Below are 17,837 nucleotides of genomic sequence, written 5' to 3'. Positions count from 1 at the left end.
TGACCTGCATACAGGTTTCTCAAGAGTCAGGTCAGGTGGTCTGCTATTCCCATCTCTTTCAGAATTTTCCACAGTTTATTGTGATCCACATAGTCAAAGGCTTTGGCATAGTCAATAAAGCAGAAGTAGCTGTTTTTCTGGAATTCTTGCTTTTTCCATGATCCAGTGGATGTTGGCAATTTGATCCCTGTTCCTCTGCCTTTTCTAAAACCAGCTTGAACATCTGGAAGTTCACGGTTCACATATTGCTGAAGCCTGGCTTGGAGAATTTTGAGCATTCCTTTACTAGCGTGTGAGATGAGTGCAATTGTGCGGTAGTTTTGAGCATTCTTTGGCATCGCCTTTCTTTGGGATTGGAATGAAAACTGACCTTTTCCAATCCTGTGGCCACTGCTGAGTTGTCCAAATTTGCTGGCATATTGGGTGCAGCATTTTCACAGCATCATCTTTCAGGATTTGAAATAGCTCAACTGGAATTCCATCACCTCCGCTAGCTTTGTTCGTAGTGATGCTTTCTAAGGCCCACTTGACTTCACATTCCAGGATGTCTGGCTCTAGGTGAGTGATCGCACCATCGTGATTATCTGGGTTGTGAAGGTCTTTTTTGTACAGTTCTTCTGTGTATTCTTGCCACCTCTTCTCAATATCTTCTGCTTCTGTTAGGTCCATACCATTTCTGTCCTTTATCAAGCCCATCTTTGCATGAAATGTTCCCTTGGTATCTCTAATTTTCTTGAACAGATCTCTAGTCTTTCCCATTCTGTTGTTTTCCTCTATTTCTTTGCATTGATGGTTGAGGAAGGCTTTCTTATCTCTCCTTGCTATTTTTTGGAACTCTGCATTCAGATGCGTATATCTTTCCTTTTCTCCTTTGCTTTTCGCTTCTCTTCTTTTCACAGCTATTTGTAAGGCCTCCCCAGACAGCCATTTTGCTTTCTTGCATTTCTTTTCCATGGGGATGGTCTTGATCCCTGTCTCCTGTACAATGTCATGAACCTCTGTCCATAGTTCATCAGGCACTCTATCTATCAGATCTAATCCCTTAAATCTATTTCTCACTTCCACTGTATAATCATAAGGGATTTGATTTAGATCATACCTGAATGGTTTAGTGGTTTTCCCTACTTTCTTCAATTTAAGTCTGAATTTGGCAATAAGGAGCTCATGATCTGAGCCACAGTCAGCTCCCGGTCTTGTTTTTGCTGTCTATATAGAGCTTCTCCATCTTTGGCTGCAAAGAATATAATCAATCTGATTTCGGTGTTGACTATCCGGTGATGTCCATGTATAGAGTCTTCTCTTGTGTTGTTGGATGAGGGTGTTTGCTATGACCAGTGTGTTCTCTTGGCAAAACTCTATTAGCCTTTGCCCTGCTTCATTCTGTATTCCAAGGCCAAATTTGCCTGTTACTCTAGGTGTTTCTTGACTTCCTACTTTTGCATTCCAGTCCCCTATAATGAAAAGCACATCTTTTTTGGGTGTTAGTTCTAAAAGGTCTTGGAGGTATTCACAGAACCGTTCAACTTCAGCTTCTTCAGCGTTACTGGTTGGGGCATAGACTTGGATTACTGTGATATTGAATGGTTTGCCTTGGAAACGAACAGAGATCATTCTGTCGTTTTTGAGATTGCATCCAAGTACTGCGCGTTTCAGACCCTTTTGTTGACCATGATGGCTACTCCATTTCTTCTAAGGGATTCCTGCCCGCAATAGTAGATATAATGGTCATCTGAGTTAAATTCACCCATTCCTTCTTCTTTACTAAGAAGATGCCTGCTGCTGCTGCTAAGTCTCTTCAGTCGTGTCCGACTCTGTGTGACCCCATAGACGGCAGCCACCAGGCTCCCCCATCCCTGGGATTCTCCAGGCAAGAACACTGGAGTGGGTTGCCATTTTCTTCTCCAATGCATGAAAGTGAAAAGTGAAAGTGAAGTTGCTCAGTCGTGTCCGACTGTTAGCGACCCCATGAACTGCAGCCTACCAGGCTCCTCCATCCATGGGATTTTCCAGGCAAAGTACAGGAGTCGGGTGCCATTGCCTTCTCCAAGAAGATGCCTAGTAAATGGTAGTTCTTTTTTTTTTTTTTAAATCAATACCCAGGTATTATGCTATTTTCTCAAACAAACCTTATAATTGCATAGATGGTAGTGACTCAGTGTTACATGGTGTTCCCATACCTTTTGTTTAACTGGTTGATTGATTCAGATTGATGGGACCTACCAAGGATGTGACGTAATTAGCTATTTTTATCTTTTTATTTTTTAAACTAGCACTGCCTATGGGGGATGTACCAATGGATGGTATCTCGGTTGCTGATATTGGAGCTGTCATCTGCAGCATCTTTAATTCTCCAGAGGAGTTTGTGGGCAAGGCCGTGGGTCTCAGTGCAGAAGCGCTGACCATACAGCAGTATGCTGATGTTCTGTCCAAGGGTTTGGGGAAATAAGTCCGAGATGCAAAGGTGAGTTTTTAAGAAACATAAACATGATCACAGGAGGTCACATCCCACTAACTTACAAATTCTGGGAGACTTTTCACAGATTTGAGCAGGGTTGAGCTGAGGCTGTCGGAAGAAATTGGAGAGGATTCCTCTTCTATGAATCTGTCTTCATCTGTTGGTGCATCTGAATCCTACCCTTAAGACATTATTGCTTTGGCTTCAGATTAATCAGCTTATTAAAATACAATTCCTTTTGGGTGGAAAGAACTTAGACTCTGAAGACCAAGGTACAACGTTCTCATATACACCATCCTATCCCTCCCCTCCCAGGGACTCATTGCTGATCAGGCCAGTGTGCCAGAGTTAGCCAGCATCAGGCAAGGCACTTAGCCTCTCTGAGTTGTGGCCTCCTCATTCACAAAGTGGATGAGAGCATCTACCTGGGGCATTTTGTGAAAATTAGGGTATATTCAGGGATATATATTAGGCTAGTGTTTGGCATATAACAAGCATATCTCAAGGACCTGTTATATACCTGGTGCTACCTTTGAGGACGTCACAGCAGAGTTGGGGTGAAAATCTCACACACGTGAAGTCACAGTGATCAGACAAGAGCAGAACGCTGTGGTGCTTGATTGTGTTGCCCACACTTTCTGCTCTACGGGCGGTCAGAGAGGGTAGGAGAAGGCTTCACGGAAGGAGTAGCTTTGAGGTGGTCCTTGAGTCTGGGCAAGACTGCGTATGGGTGAAGGGAGCAATAGAGCTGGCCTGACAAGTTCTAGAATCAACAGGAATGAACCGGAGGCAGTCTGGGGAAGTGAGCAAGTCCTGGTTCTGCCCTTATCCCTCTGGGGACTCTTGGGAAGTTACTTAACTTCTCCATGGTTGTGTGTGCGTGTTCAGTCATGTCTGACTCTTTGCGACCCCCTGGCCTGTAGCCTGCTAGGTTCCTCTGTCCATGGGGATTCCCCAGGCAAGAATATTGGAGTGGGTTGCCTTTCCCTTCTCCAGGGGATTTTCCTGACCCAGGGATGGAACCCATGTCTCCTGTCTCCTGCATTGGCAGGCGGATTCTTTACCACTGAGCCACCTGGGAAGCAGACTTAACCTCTCCAGGCTCCCTTAGTTCATATGTTAAAGAAGATTATTACACCTGCCATAGGCTTGTTGTGAGGATGTGGTGAGACCCATGTGGGAAAGGCTAGTATTGGGTCTGGCATTTAGTAAGCCCTCAATAACGAACTGGGTTGGAATGGCCTGGGCTTGAGTGTGGCCACGATAGACCTTTTATGGAGAAGTGAGGGCAGTGGTTCATCTTGAGTGCTTCCAGCCATTTCTCCAAGCAGCTGTTGTCCCAGGATGGAGAGAGAACAGTGTTTCTGAGAAGGAAGTGTGCGTCTGTGTGTGCCTGGCCTGCACACCTTCCCTCAGGCTGGCAGGCATCAACTAACACGGCCCTTTGCCTCTCCTGGCTGCTGTTCTCCCATCTGTGAAAGGAGAGTGTAGTCTGGATGGTTTCTCAGGTTCTGCCCAGCACTGACATTTCTCCAGAGCAGAGAGAGTCCCTTCCTCTTTACAGAGTTCGAGTCTGCTTTTGCAAATTAGGATTGATTGGAACACACCCACACTTTCATTTGTGGGTGTGTTCATTTCATTTCATTTGCCTCTGGCTGGTTTCAGGATACATTGGTAGATCTGAGCAGTTGTGACAGAGACCATATGGCCTGAAAGCCTTAGATATTTATACTTAGCCCTTCAAGAGTAAGTTTGGTGAACCTGCTCTAGAATGTTTCCTAGAGTTAGGGGCTGAGGGTTGGTTTTCATTTTCATCGCATCTCTTGGGCCAGTGAATCTTGAGAAGCTATCTAGACTCCCATTTCACCTGTTCAGGTACTGGCCCTGTGAGGAGGCCGACAGATATTTTGGGGAGAAAACTATTGTAGGTATCAATCCAGCTATAAAACCACATTTGGGGATCTTACTGAAAACCACTCAAATTTCATGGAGAAAATGTTACTCTCAAGCCCAAGAAGTCACCACTCATTCAAAAGATGTACTTATGAGAACATCTGCAAAGTCATCTATCCCTGGGTGCAAATTTACTATTTAGTGACTGACCCCTCTCCCAGTGCTTTGCATTTGAGTCTTGTATTCATTTTGTCTGTGGGGTCTGAACTCTATAAAGAAGAAGGGGCTGCTGCTGCTAAATCGCTTCAGTCGTGTCTGACTCCGTGTGACCCCATAGATGGCAGCCTACCAGGATCCCCCGTCCCTGGGATTCTCCAGGCAAGAACACTGGAGTGGGTTGCCATTTCCTTCTCCAATGCATGAAAGTGAAAAGTGAAAGCAAAGTCACTCAGTCGTGTCCGACTCTTCTCGACCCTGTGGACTGCAGCCCACCAGGCTCCTCCGTCCATGGGATTTTCCAGGCAGGAGTACTGGAGTGGGGTGCCATTGTCTTCTCCAAAAGAAGAAGGGGAGGAAGGTGAAGAATGTGGGCATATGGTGTGTGTGCATTCATTTCAGAGTACTGGGTAGACATTGTTTGGGATGGCTCAGGATTGTCCAAGCATCTCTCAGTCACATAACAGATTTCCGACGGCTTTGGGTACAAAAAGTTGTTTCACAATGCAGCAGAAACTTCTCTGGCACACAGAATTTTATGGGATTAGAAACTGGAAGTTCTACAGAATGGTTAATGCTGTTCTTAGAAACTGCTGCTGCTGCTAAGTCACTTCAGTCGTGTCCGACTCTGTGCGACCCCATAGACAGCAGCCTACTAGGCTCCGCCGTCCCTGGGATTCTCCAGGCAAGAACACTGGAGTGGGTTGCCATTTCGTTCTCCAGTTCTTAGAAACTACTTTAAAGCCCCTGGTGCTGGTCTGGAGTAGAAAAGGGCTTACAGGCTGCGGTACTCTGAAAGGATGCATGTGGCCACAAGGTGGCGCTCCAGCACCGGCAGTCTGACTTTCCCTGTCTGTTCAGAAGATCGCTGTTTGCTTAATTTCTTTAGTGACTACCCCCTCAGCCCCGACCCCACTCCTGAACTCCCCAGAATAAACTCCCATCAGAAACTCTGATCTGGCTGAAACTGCCTGTCTAACTCCAAAAGGGACAGTGTTCTCTCAGAAAAGTGAGACACAACAGAGCAAATCTCTTTTCTTCAAAAACCTGCAGAAAAGAATCCCTTATTTTCCTGAGGAATATTAGTTACCAAAGTTACAGGATGAGAGAGTAACTCAAGGAGACAGACATTTTAGAAGTCATCTTCCATGCTTCTTTGATGGTGTTCTATTTTCAAACTCACTAAAATTTAAAAATGTTTTCTGATTTCAAAAATGATAAATGCTTATGGCAGAAAATACAGAAAATTATTTTAAAAAAGAATATAAAAGTCACATTGTTTAATCTATCAGAGATAGTAACTGTTAAGATTTGTACATTTTCTTCTAGTCTTTTTCCAATATATATGTAATAAAATTAAAACAACATGCCAAGTACCATTTTGTATCTGGCTTTTTCACTTGACATTAAATTATGAGCATATATTTCTATTCAACTTTTTAAAAAATATTGACTGCATAATATTTCTAGTGTAGATGTACCATAATTACCATAGTTTATTTTACCATTCCTCTATTTTTTGGATATGCAGATTGTTCTTGATTTTTCATTATTATAAATGGCATGACAGTCATTGTTTTATATGAGTTTGCACCTGTCACATTATTCTAAGGCCAGAGAGAGGTTAGAGTTTTCTGAGCGAGGTTAGAGTTTATTGTTGGAGGCTAAAGACTGATTATATTGGATCCAATAGTTAGAAATGTTCTTAATGGGAATCCCATGGTGATCCAGTGGTTAGGGCTCTGAGCTTCTCCTGAAGGGAGCAAGATTTTGATCCCTGGTCAGGGAACTAAGATTCTACATACCATGTGTCATGGTCAAAAAAAAAAAAAGAAGAAGAAGAAAGAAAGAAGGAAAGAAATGGTCTTAGTTGATGCAGATGGTGTCACTATAGTTCCACTTAGTGTCAGAAGGGTTTTGCAGAGGGTGACAGAGGGTGACTCAGTGGGTATGTGATGGGCAGTGTTTGTTGGGCCTGGCCCTGGCAGAGGCTGCATGGCTGAAGTTCAGATGCTTGTTTCCAATCAGGAGGGAAGGATGGAGAGTCTAGTGCCTTGATGCTTCATGGAGGGCTTGATGGGTTGAAGATCTCGAAGGAATGCTGAGGAATCCCAGGAGGAAATGTATATGAAAACCAGTCCGATAAAGGGGCTATACACCCATGGTACCTTATCCCAAGTGCTTGTGGCCAGAAACAATTCAGCTTTCAGAATCTTTCAGCTTTTAGATGGGTTATGTCTGTATCACCATCAGGGGCTGGGGCAGGACCCTATAACAAAACGTATCAATATCTCTGCAGAGAAAGACAGGGCAATTTCCACTAAACAGGATGAAGACTATAAATAACTTCTCATAAGTTTAGATAAAGTTTTGCCCCCAAATTAGTTCAGGAAAGTCAATATGTTGCCAAATTGCCCATGAAAAAAACTTCAGTGTTTCTTGGGTCTTGGGATTAGGCGAAAGAATTTGGATTTGTATCATCATGAAGGTGAACAAGTTCTTCTCCAACTGTTTTAAATGAAGGCTATAACAATTCCTGTTGTTTCTTTTCTTTCCTTCTTTTTTAACTTGTTCTTAAAAGATCACCCCAGAGGCTTACGAGAAGCTGGAATTTCCTGGAGCAAAGGAAATGGCCAACATCTGTCGGTTCTATCAAATGAAGCCAGACCGTGACATCCAGCTCACCCACCGACTGAATCCCAAAGTCAAAAGCTTCAGCCAGTTCATCTCAGAGAACCAGGCAGCCTTGAAGAGCTCCTAAACTGTTCACACAGGTCTCTGAGAACGCAGTGTTCTTCCTCCCAGATCCTGGTCTTCTCTAGAGCACTAAATCTATGTTTATAGAACAGATAGCTTAGAATCAGTTGTTATACCCTGAAGGCTTCCCTGGGTTGGGAGTGGGGCGGGGGCGGGTAGGACACTGCAGGATACTGCAGAGCTGATTGACACAGTAATTGACCCGCATGTAACGTTCCAGCTGCTAATAAACGTAGTACACCTGTCAGGCTAAGTGAGAGGCTCCCAGCCTGCCACCCTGTAGTTCTCTCTTCCCAACAGCCACGTTGCCTTGGAAGTCTCTGGCCTGAGCAACTTGGAGCTCCTTCCCGCTCACAAATCAGTGGGGATGGGGGGACCCTTAGCTTTCTCCTTCATAAGGCCTCCTTGAGGCCTATCTCTGGAACTCCCCTAGACAACTCCAGTTTTTTCAAGCGTGTTGTCACTTCTCCGTGAGGTTTTAAGTGATTTTAATTTTCTTAAAAATCTCTGTAGAGGGTTTTCTGGGGAACTCGGTGTTCAGTGAACAAGTGTTGGAAATGGAAATTCAGTTTTGCTTCAAGGTTGAAAGCTCATCTCTGATTCAGTCATTAAATCAGCTGTTGAATCATCACTCAGTTACTCGTCTTTTCACTCACCCATCCCTCATTTATCCATCCCACAGCTTGCTTTTCAGCACCAGCACCAATGGTACATTTGTAGGCATTGCTCCCCTCCTGTTTTCTTATTGGAGTGGTCCATTCTCCAAAGGCTGCCATGGCCCCTTTTCAGTTTGTGGTTGGGTTTGTGTCATGCCAGGGCAAGAGGGGGGCTATGTCACTACTTAGAGACAAGTGAAGCCTAGAGCCTGTGCAGTGGGTAAAGTCCAGGGGCTTGAGACAATGTCTGGCAAAAGGTAGTAAAGTGGAAAAAGAAGATGATGGAAGTGCCCCCAGGGTGTCCTTTTCTGTAGCTAGCTTAGCATTTTTTCTATCCCATATTGTAATTGTCTTGCTTACTAGCCTTCCTCTTGGCTGTGAGAGACTTGGACCCCTTTTTACCCCAGCACCTGGCACATGGTAGGCGATCAATAAACGTTGATTGACTAAATGTGTGCATAAAGTTAACTGATCATACCATTACAAGGAAAGGGAAATAAATAGGTGCATGGGTTGGAGAGTGGTGAGAACCAGCAACTGATACTTAAAGCACAAGAGGCTGTCCGCGTCCGGGAGAGGGCTTGACCCCTACTACTCCGGGGCAGGTAGCGGATGGGGCCGAGCAAGGACAGGGTGGCAATGCCTGTGTGAAAGGGCACAGTGGCCTGGGACCTGGCTTAGAGAGGACGCTCAGCAATGCCAGACGCCAGCCTTTCTGTCTCTTAAGGCATCCAGTGGTGTTTGTTGAAAATGATGGAGGTTATTGCAGACAAATTTTGATTCTTAAGGGGAAATCAGTCAACTTGAGGACCATGCTCCTTTCTGAAGGGCACTCTCCTTATTCTCCAAGTGAACAACTCGATTTGGCCTAAGCTATCAACCCTGAGAAACGGGTATGGATAAATTTCTAAAACAGGAAAAGAAAAACAAAGCCCTAAACTAAAAATAGGTGGCTTATTACTCATCTGGTGGGCCAGGCAGGAAGAATGGCCACTGCTTCCTAAATAAACCTCAGCATCCCCTAAGTGGAAGTGTCTGTAGGCCAGTGGGTCCCCTGGGCTCCCTGTGTGTTCACTGGGGGTGGCAGGCTGGTTCTTTTAGCCTTTGGTACAAGGCTAGGGTAACTCTGGGCCAGCCACACTCTTGTTCCTGGAAAGCCCAAGAAACCCATTCTGGGTTTAAAATATTTATATATTTATTTGGCTGTACCAAGTATTAGCTGCAGTACATAGGACCTTGGGTGTTTTTTGCAGCCTGTGGGATCTTTAGTTGCGACATGCAAGCTCTGAGTTGCAGCACGTGGGATTTAGTGCCATGACCAATGACAGAACCTGGGTCCCCTGCATTGGGAGTGTGGAGTTTTAGCCACTGGACCACCACAGAAGTCCCTCTTTGTGGATTTAGAAGCAAACTTTACAGTGGCTGATCTGAAACAAGTCTGCCTTTTAGAGATCTTGTTTGCATCTCCATCTCACAATTAATAAAGGGAAAGAGCTGTTAACATTGGCCTAAAACATTTTGACATTTGTGGACAGTAGATGAGGGGCTCTACTACCACCCCTGCCCCTTTCCTGCTATGATCTCCAAGCCTACGGAGAGAAAAGCTTCCCTTCCAAGTTTCTCAGAGAAGAGACTTGGGGACCCACAAGGGGCACAGCAGGTGGAAATGAGCTATGCACCTTAGGAAATGCAACCACCCTCTGTGGTCCAGGGAATGGGGTGGGTAGGTGCCGGGGTCCAGCCCCGGCTGATCCAGGGTATTCGAAGCGGGGACGGCGTCGGTGAGGATAAGGATACAATAGCTTCAATTAGATATTAATTAAAGATATAAAGAGTAATAGAATGAGGATAGGTCAGTAGGAAAATTCAGTGGAGAAAAGAGGCTGAGTAGCTTGGTTTACGCGGGAGACCAATAAAACTTCAAGACAAGAAGTTTGCACCACTTACGTAGGCCGCAGGCGTCCTTCCGTTCTCCCAAAGGAGAGGAGACACTGAGGCCTCCCCGGTCGGATCGTAGAAGCCCAGGCATAATTAGCAAGCATGGCGGGTTCCACACTCCAGATGGAGACTCAGCCAGAATTTGAGAAAGAGAGCGACATGGGGAGACCGTCGGTGAACAAGGCCTGCACTTTATTTTCCAAAGTAGTTTTTATACCTTAAGTTATGCATAGAGGATAATGGGGGAAGGGGTGGAGTCATGCAAGGACAGCAGTTCCTGGTCCTAATCAAAGCCAGGCTTTCAAACTTATCATATGCAAAAGTTCAGGTGATTGACATCATCTTCTGGCCAGGAGGCCTGTTAACATTTTAAGAAACTTATTTTTCTCTAAAGGTGATTACTCCAAAGTCAGGCACCAGCCTCCAAAAAAGCATTGGACAAAGCTGCGTTTTACATTTCTATACACCCATTCTATCAATCAATACACTGCCAAGGACACAGTAGGTAAGGAGTATGGAGACTTAGCAGCAAACATTGGCCCAATAAGTGAAAAACCCTTCACCAATACAATTTCTAATCAATCTTTTAACTACTCAAAAGAATCTGTGTTTAGACAGTTTAGAACATCTCCTGCCTCTCACAGTTGGGAGGCTCTGAACAATCACATGTGGCCGGAAAAACCTATTCAGGCAGGCTAGAGGATTTCCAAAGGAGTTTGTAGGTTTAAACACTGTCACACCCAGGACTTATTAACTGGAGCTGTAAGCTAACTCTTTTTTCAGAGAGAGGTAGTGGGGGACAGCCCCCGTAAAGTCAGAGGTGTAGGTGAAAGCACAAAGCAGAAAGTAGGCAGACTCAGGTTTGGGGGGTAGATGCTCGAGAATTTCCAGGGGGACTCCTGAGGCTCGATCCCGCCTTTGCGTATGCCGAGCCTCCTTCCTCATGACCTTTGTCACGGGCGGAGTTCCTCACGCTGGCTCCCGGCAGTGATAGAATTCCAGTTGAGCTATTCCAGATCCTGAAAGATGATGCTGTGGAAAGTGCTGCACTCAATATGCAATATGCCAGCTCCCGGCAGGTAGGGGTGAGGGTGGAAGTGCAGGAACAGAAGGGGTGCAGGGGGCGGTATCTCTCTGTGATTCTATAAATGTTCCTAGAAACGTTGGCTATAAAGTCACACAATGCTGGGTTTGACTTCTGTCTGTGCCACTGACTAGTTGTGTGGATTTGGCTTCAGTTTCCCCATCCTCACAGGTGCTGCTGGGCTCCGGCTACAAGATTAAAAGTGGAAAAAGCACTTTGGATAGTCTTTGGCAGATAGTCAGTGCTCACTAATTATTATTGAGAAAAATTCCTGCCCTCATCCCCTTTGGGCTTCCCTGGTGGCTCAGATGGTAAAGAATCTGCCTGCAATGAGGAAGATCCAGGTTTGATCCCTGGGTCTGGAAGATGCCCTGGGGAAGGGAATGGCAACCTACCCCAGCATTCTTTTTTTTTTTTTTTAATTTTTCTTTTTACAGTACTAATTTTTTTAATTTTATTTTATTTTTAAACTTTACAATATTGTATTGGTTTTGCCAAATATTGAAATGAATCCGCCACAGGTATACATGTGTTCCCCATCCCGAACCCTCCCCCTCTTCCCTCCCCATACCATCCCTCAGGGTCGTCTCAGTGCACCAGCCCCAAGCATCCAGTATCGTGCATCAAACCTGGACTGGCAACTCGTTTCATATATGATATTATACGTATTTCAATGCCATTCTCCCAAATCATCCCACCCTTTCCCTCTCCCACAGAGTCCAAAAGACTGTTCTATACATCAGTGTCTCTTTTGCTGTCTCGTATACAGGGTTATTGTTACCATCTTTCTAAATTCCATATATATGCGTTAGTATACTGTATTGGTGTTTTTCTTTTTGGCTTACTTCACTATGTATAATAGGCTCCAGTTTCATCCACCTCATTAGAACTGATTCAAATGTATTCTTTTTAATGGCTGAGTAATACTCCATTGTGTATATGTACCACAGCTTTCTTATCCATTCATCTGCTGATGGACATCTAGGTTGCTTCCATGTCCTGGCTATTATAAACAGTGCTGCGATGAACATTGGGGTACACGTGTCTCTTTCAATTCTGGTTTCCTCGGTGTGTATGCCCAGCAGTGGGATTGCTGGGTCATAAGGCAGTTCTATTTCCAGTTTTTGAAGGAATCTCCACACTGTTCTCCATAGTGGCTGTACTAGTTTGCATTCCCACCAACAGTGTAAGAGGGTTCCCTTTTCTCCACACCCTCTCCAGCATTTATTGCTTGTAGACTTTTGGATCGCAGCCATTCTGACTGGTGTGAGATGGTACCTTGTAGTGGTTTTGATTTGCATTTCTCTGATAATGAGTGATGTTGAGCATCTTTTCATGTGTTTGTTAGCCATCTGTATGTCTTTTTTGGAGAAATGTCTATTTAGTTCTTTGGCCCATTTTTTGATTGGGTCATTTATTTTTCTGGAGTTGAGCTGTAGGAGTTGCTTGTATATTCTCGAGATTAGTTGTTTGTCAGTTGCTTCATTTGCTATTATTTTCTCCCATTCTGAAGGCTGTCTTTTCACCTTGCTTATAGTTTCCTTTGTTGTGCAGAAGCTTTTAAGTTTAATTAGGTCCCATTTGTTTATTTTTGCTTTGATTTCCAATATTCTTGGAGGTGGGTCATAGAGGATCCTGCTGTGATGTATGTTGGAGAGTGTTTTGCCTATGTTCTCCTCTAGGAGTTTTATAGTTTCTGGTCTTACGTTTAGATCTTTAATCCATTTTGAGTTTATTTTTGTGTATCGTGTTAGAAAGTGCTCTAGTTTCATTCTTTTACAAGTAGTTGACCAGTTTTCCCAGCACCACTTGTTAAAGAGATTGTCTTTAATCCATTGTATATTTTTGCCTCCTTTGTCAAAGATAAGGTGTCCATATGTGCGTGGATTACTCCAGCATTCTTATCTGGAGAATTCCATGGACAGAGGAGGCTGGCGGGCTACAGTCCATGGGGTTGCAGAGTTGGATATGACTGAGTGACTAACACTCAACCTTCTTCATATAGCACTCTGAGTTCGGGGGTACCTATGGGATACTAACCTGCCATGCACTCGTGGCCTCCTGGAGTGCAGATTCATCTTGCTCTCCCTGCCCTCTGCCGGAGGTCTGGTCCCTGCTGCCATCTCCCTTTACCGACCACTAGATGGCAGGACGAGTCTAGCATCTAGCATGGGAAAGGGTCCCTGCAATCTCATCGAAGCTGGCTTCTTCACCAGCATCCATTCTCCTGCCCAGGGCACACTTCCAACTCTGATGTCCCACCAAACTGCACAAGGGGCAGAGACGATTCCCCGAAAGGAATTCGGGGCACTGTTAGGAAAAGGAAGTGTCTACTGGGCCAAACACTGTGCACTCTCCAAAGCAGCTGTTCCCTGGCAAGAGTCAGCTCCTGGAGTCCTCGCAGAAGTGAGCAGGAAGGCAAGAGCATAGACTTTAAAACTCCCCAGAGTATAAGCTGTTAGACTATTTCTGAAGGGCTAGTCAGCTAACGGTTACAAAAAAAACGTGCACACCCTTTGACTTGGCAATGCTTCTAGGAAACTATTTAGGTAAATAAACACAAATACAGATAACAATTAAATTTCCAGGATTTTATATGAAACTGTTGGCTCGTGAGTGAAAAAATGGAAATAAGCTAAATGTTCAGCATTAAAGGAATGGATAATTTAATTATTGAATAGTTTTAAAGTTCCCTTAAATTTTAAATTCTTAAAAGCTAGAATTTGTAAATAATTTTACTGGAAAAAACTTATTATGTTTCAAGTGAAAAATGTTGGACTTCCCTGGTGGCCCAGTGGTTAAGTGGTTAAGCAGCGGCGGCCCATGTGCTTCTAATGCAGGGGGCCCCAGGTTTGATCCCTTTTTGGCAAATTAACATCCCATATCTGCACAGTGTGGCAAAAAAAGAAAATATTGTATGCAAAATAATGTTATACCTAGCTTAATTCCAGTTGTGTAAAATATGCAAGTATATGGTAAAATATTGAGAAGAAAACCACCAGGACATTAAAAGTGGTTTTCGTTGAACAGTGAGATTTTGGTTGGTTTCTACTTTCTCCTTTTAAGTTTTCCCTTTTTTCCAGGTTTTCGTAATTAAAATATGTTAGACATTAAAATTTTGTGTAAAAAAGTTCCTTTTAAAGTTTAACAAATATCATAGATGATCTTAATTCTTCCTTATGTTATGACAACTATAATAATTGTTATTTACTATGTACTAGCCACTTGCCTGGAAAATCCCATGGACAGAGGAGCCTGGTGGGCTGCAGTCCATGGGGTCGCTAAGAGTCAGGCACGACTAAGCAACCTCACTTTCACTTTTCACTGTCACGCATTGGAGAAGGAAATGGCAACCCACTCCAGTGTTCTTGCCTGGAGAATCCCAGGGACAGAGGAGCCTAGTGGGCTGCCGTCTATGGGGTCACACAGAGTCAGACACGACTGAAGCGACTTAGCAGCAGCAGCCACTGTGATAGGAGCTGTATGAACATTCTTGCACTAAATCTTTACACAAACACTATAAACAAGATTATCTTTCTCATTTTACAGATAAAGAAACATATTTTGAAGAATTTAGGTAATTTGCCCAAAGTCACACATTACTAGGTGGCAGAGCCAGGATTTAAATTCAGGTTTGTATGTATGCAAAGTCTGTGAGCTGTTCTGCATATCAGGACTTTGATCAATGCAATTCTCAACTTAAGAAAGAACTGGGTCATCGAATTCATTCAGAATTTAGTTGTTTGGAATTGGGGGCATATTTTTCTCTTAGAAATACTGTCAATGCTAACCCACAACACTGTATAAAGACCAGCCTCCAAAACCGGTGAAACCACATTACTCATTTACTGTGAAACCACAACTTTTGATAAGGTGTTTCTTGCTAACCCTTTCTCCCAGATGTACAAGCAAGTGAGTATAGGGGTGAGGACGAGTCAGTACTTGGGGATGTCATGAAAAGGCTGTCTCAAGCTGTATGTGTGAAAAAGGAGAAAGCAGAATCAAGGTGTGACCCAGGGTACAGCAAAAGCCATGACGTCTGAATGGCTGACTGTGTGAGGCATCCAGGATAGGAGGGGTGGGCCTAAGGGACAAAGCCCAGCCTAGAAACCTGGGAACCCTCAGGAGGGCTGGCTGTGTCAACTCCAAATGTTTCCTGGAGCCAGGCGGGTAACTTTATGAAGCAGCCAGATGTAACACAATAAAGGATGCTGGGAACCACAGCAGTGAGAGCCTGGGTGACCCAACTACACCACAGGGGTTAAGAACAGAATGTAGGAGAAACACAGTGTCACCAAGCATCATTGCTTCAACTGTTCCTAACATGATGGTTTTCTGACTTCAGGGTTTAATAGCTGCATCTTCCTATTTTGTAGAAGGAGAGGCACCTGGTGAGGCCGTAAGGACAGATTATGAGAGGAAGGAGCAGAAACAAGACTCTGGGCTCCCCGCTTTGTCAATGGGGAAAATGTCGAAGGCAAGGGCTGTAGGGGTTGGGGAGGAGCTTGTTGGCAGCAACTGCTCATGTTTGTATGTCATTACAAGTGAAGCTTTCTCTCATTGCTTCCAGCAAAATTTGGCCATGGGGGAAGAAAAAGAAGAAAGGAATTAACATTTGTTGAGAGTCACACAGTTTCATAATCATCTCATTTAAGTCTTATTATCTCGCTGAAAAGTTGGTGTACGTGGCCAAGTCTAGCTAGATGTTTACCAAACCTGTTTCCTCATCTTCCTGGGCACGCAGCTGGACCTCATTTCTCAGTGTTCTTTGCAATTCATTGCAGTGATAGATGCTAGCCTGCAAGTGGAAGGGATGCGGTGTGTTTGTAGGCCCAGCAGAAAACCTTCCACTTGCCATAGTCCTACATTTTCTCCCACCTACCTTTGGCTGGACATCTACAAGGCTGGTGACCTTGAAAGCCGTGCTTAGAAAATGGTGAAGTCAGATAAAGAAAGGATGCAGGCACCTATTTCCTCTCTTGGAGAAGAGCAGCCCAGAGACCAGGAAAACCTGTTGTGGACTTTATGAGCATCAGAAATCAGTTTCTATAATGTTAGAGCGAATGAGCTCTAACTCTGTGTGTGTGTGTGTGTGTGTGTGTGTGTGTGTGTGTGTGTGTATCACAGCCACTAGCATTGCTTTAACCAATACAACATTTTAAACACCCATTTTACAGAGAAGTAAAATGAAGGTCAGAGAAGTCAACTAATTTGCCTAAAGTCACAAACTGAAAATGAAAGAAGTTGAACCCAGGTTTATCCTGTTCCCAAGCCCAGGCTCTTTCTATAAAAACATACTGCTTCCAAGAGAAATGATAAATGCCACAGTCATAATTTGTGATTTCGCACCTTATTTTAACCAGCACACCCACCCCCCAAATCTGATGGGTGCCTCCAAAATGCAAGCGAGTGGGAAGAAATCATGTATGACTCACCAAGATCTCGCTCTACCATCAAGTTGCAGAGGGGCAAAGCACAGGCAGGTCCCGGGTCTTTCTCCTGAGAGCCAGGCCGGCGGCTGGCAGAGCAGCATGGGGCCTGACAATCCCAGGGAGGTTTTTCCATTCCCAATAGCGCTCTCGCTTGGTCCTCTTGTTCATTAACATCTGTGTCCCCTCCAATTCGGGCTCTGGCTTGAACTCTGTGAACTGCTCAAAGAGGCTCTTGCTACCTCTTTGTTCAGACAGACAATGGTTGCAGTAACAAAGAGGAAAATCAGATGCAGGTGAAAGTTTATTTTTAACGTTTCCGAGGCCAAATGGGGATTTCACATGAAAATCAGAGCCCTCACTTCCACCTGCTCTCGCTGAAAGTGGCTGGGGTGCTTTGGGCTGGCCAGGACTCCAACACGCTTGGATCTTTTCCAAGCAAGTGCACCATGGTTGAGGTAGATGGTTCAGTCTTTCTGGGGCCTTCGTTTGGCTAGAAATAGACATTTTGTTTGAAGATGTTGTTCAGCTTTGGCTGACAGAATGTGATAAGCCTAGGAAAGCAGGCATGCTGCTCTGGCCACCCAAATACGTGAGGTTTCTTTACATTTTAGTCAAGTCAGACTGAAGCCTGAAAAAAAAGTGTAATAAAGTGAAAATTCTTGGAAATCAGTAGATGAAAAGCTCTGTTTGGAGTGGGCCCCTAACTCATCCCTCCTCTGTGGCTCCCCTAGAGGCCTGCAGGGAGCAGAGGCTGGGAGGCTCCTGGGAGAAACGTGAAGGGCCATCAGAAGTAGCTCCTCAGGGCACACCCACATTGTGCAAAGAGCTTGACTGTGTTGTTTCCTCATGTCATCTTGGGAGGTATGAGTCATCGTCAGCTGTGCTTGATCGATGAGTGGACGGGCTCTGAGAGGCGATGAGCCAGCCCAGTAGTTGCAGATCACACCTGGGATTATACAACTCCAAACTCGCACACCTTTGGGCAATTGTCTACAGCAAAGGAGGCAAGAATATAGAATGACTGCAAAAACCATCTCTTCAGCAAGTGATGCTGGGAAAGATGGATAGCTGTGTGTTAATCAACGAAATTAGAACACACCCTCATACCATCTACAAAAATAAACTCAAAATGGTTTAAAGACCAAAATATACGATGTGACAACATAGAAGAGAATGTAGGCAAAACATTCCCTGACATAAATCTTAGCAATGTTTTCTTAGATGGGTCTCCCAAGGCAAAAAAATAAAAGCAAAAATAAACAAATGGGACCTACTCAAAAGCTTTTGCACAGCAAAGAAATCATCAATAAGTTGAAAAGATAACCTACAGATTGGGAGAAAATCTTTGCAGACAATGCAGACAATAAGGGGTTAATATTCAAAACATACGAACATCTCATACAACT

At 44.3% G+C, this 17,837-nt stretch overlaps 1 protein-coding gene and 1 long non-coding RNA gene across 2 annotated transcripts in view; one reads left to right on the top strand and one right to left on the bottom strand.

Moving 5' to 3' along the window:
• Nucleotides 1-7,325, top strand: part of LOC129643759 (nmrA-like family domain-containing protein 1) — a 20,112-nt gene extending 12,787 nt beyond the window's left edge. Inside the window, 2 exon segments of the mRNA XM_055568813.1 lie at nt 2,271-2,461; nt 7,146-7,325. Of these exon segments, the coding sequence (XP_055424788.1) occupies nt 2,271-2,461; nt 7,146-7,325 (371 nt within the window).
• Nucleotides 5,907-17,837, bottom strand: LOC129643760 (uncharacterized). Its single transcript, XR_008710489.1, has 3 exons — nt 16,435-17,837; nt 9,925-11,187; nt 5,907-7,396 (listed from the first exon to the last, which is right to left on the bottom strand). It is a non-coding gene; the product is annotated as an uncharacterized LOC129643760 (long non-coding RNA).

The sequence above is a fragment of the Bubalus kerabau genome, chromosome 2 (assembly GCF_029407905.1).
Source record: "Bubalus kerabau isolate K-KA32 ecotype Philippines breed swamp buffalo chromosome 2, PCC_UOA_SB_1v2, whole genome shotgun sequence".
In the NCBI taxonomy this organism is placed as follows: domain Eukaryota; kingdom Metazoa; phylum Chordata; class Mammalia; order Artiodactyla; family Bovidae; genus Bubalus; species Bubalus kerabau.
This window is presented reverse-complemented; position numbering and strand designations above follow the sequence as displayed.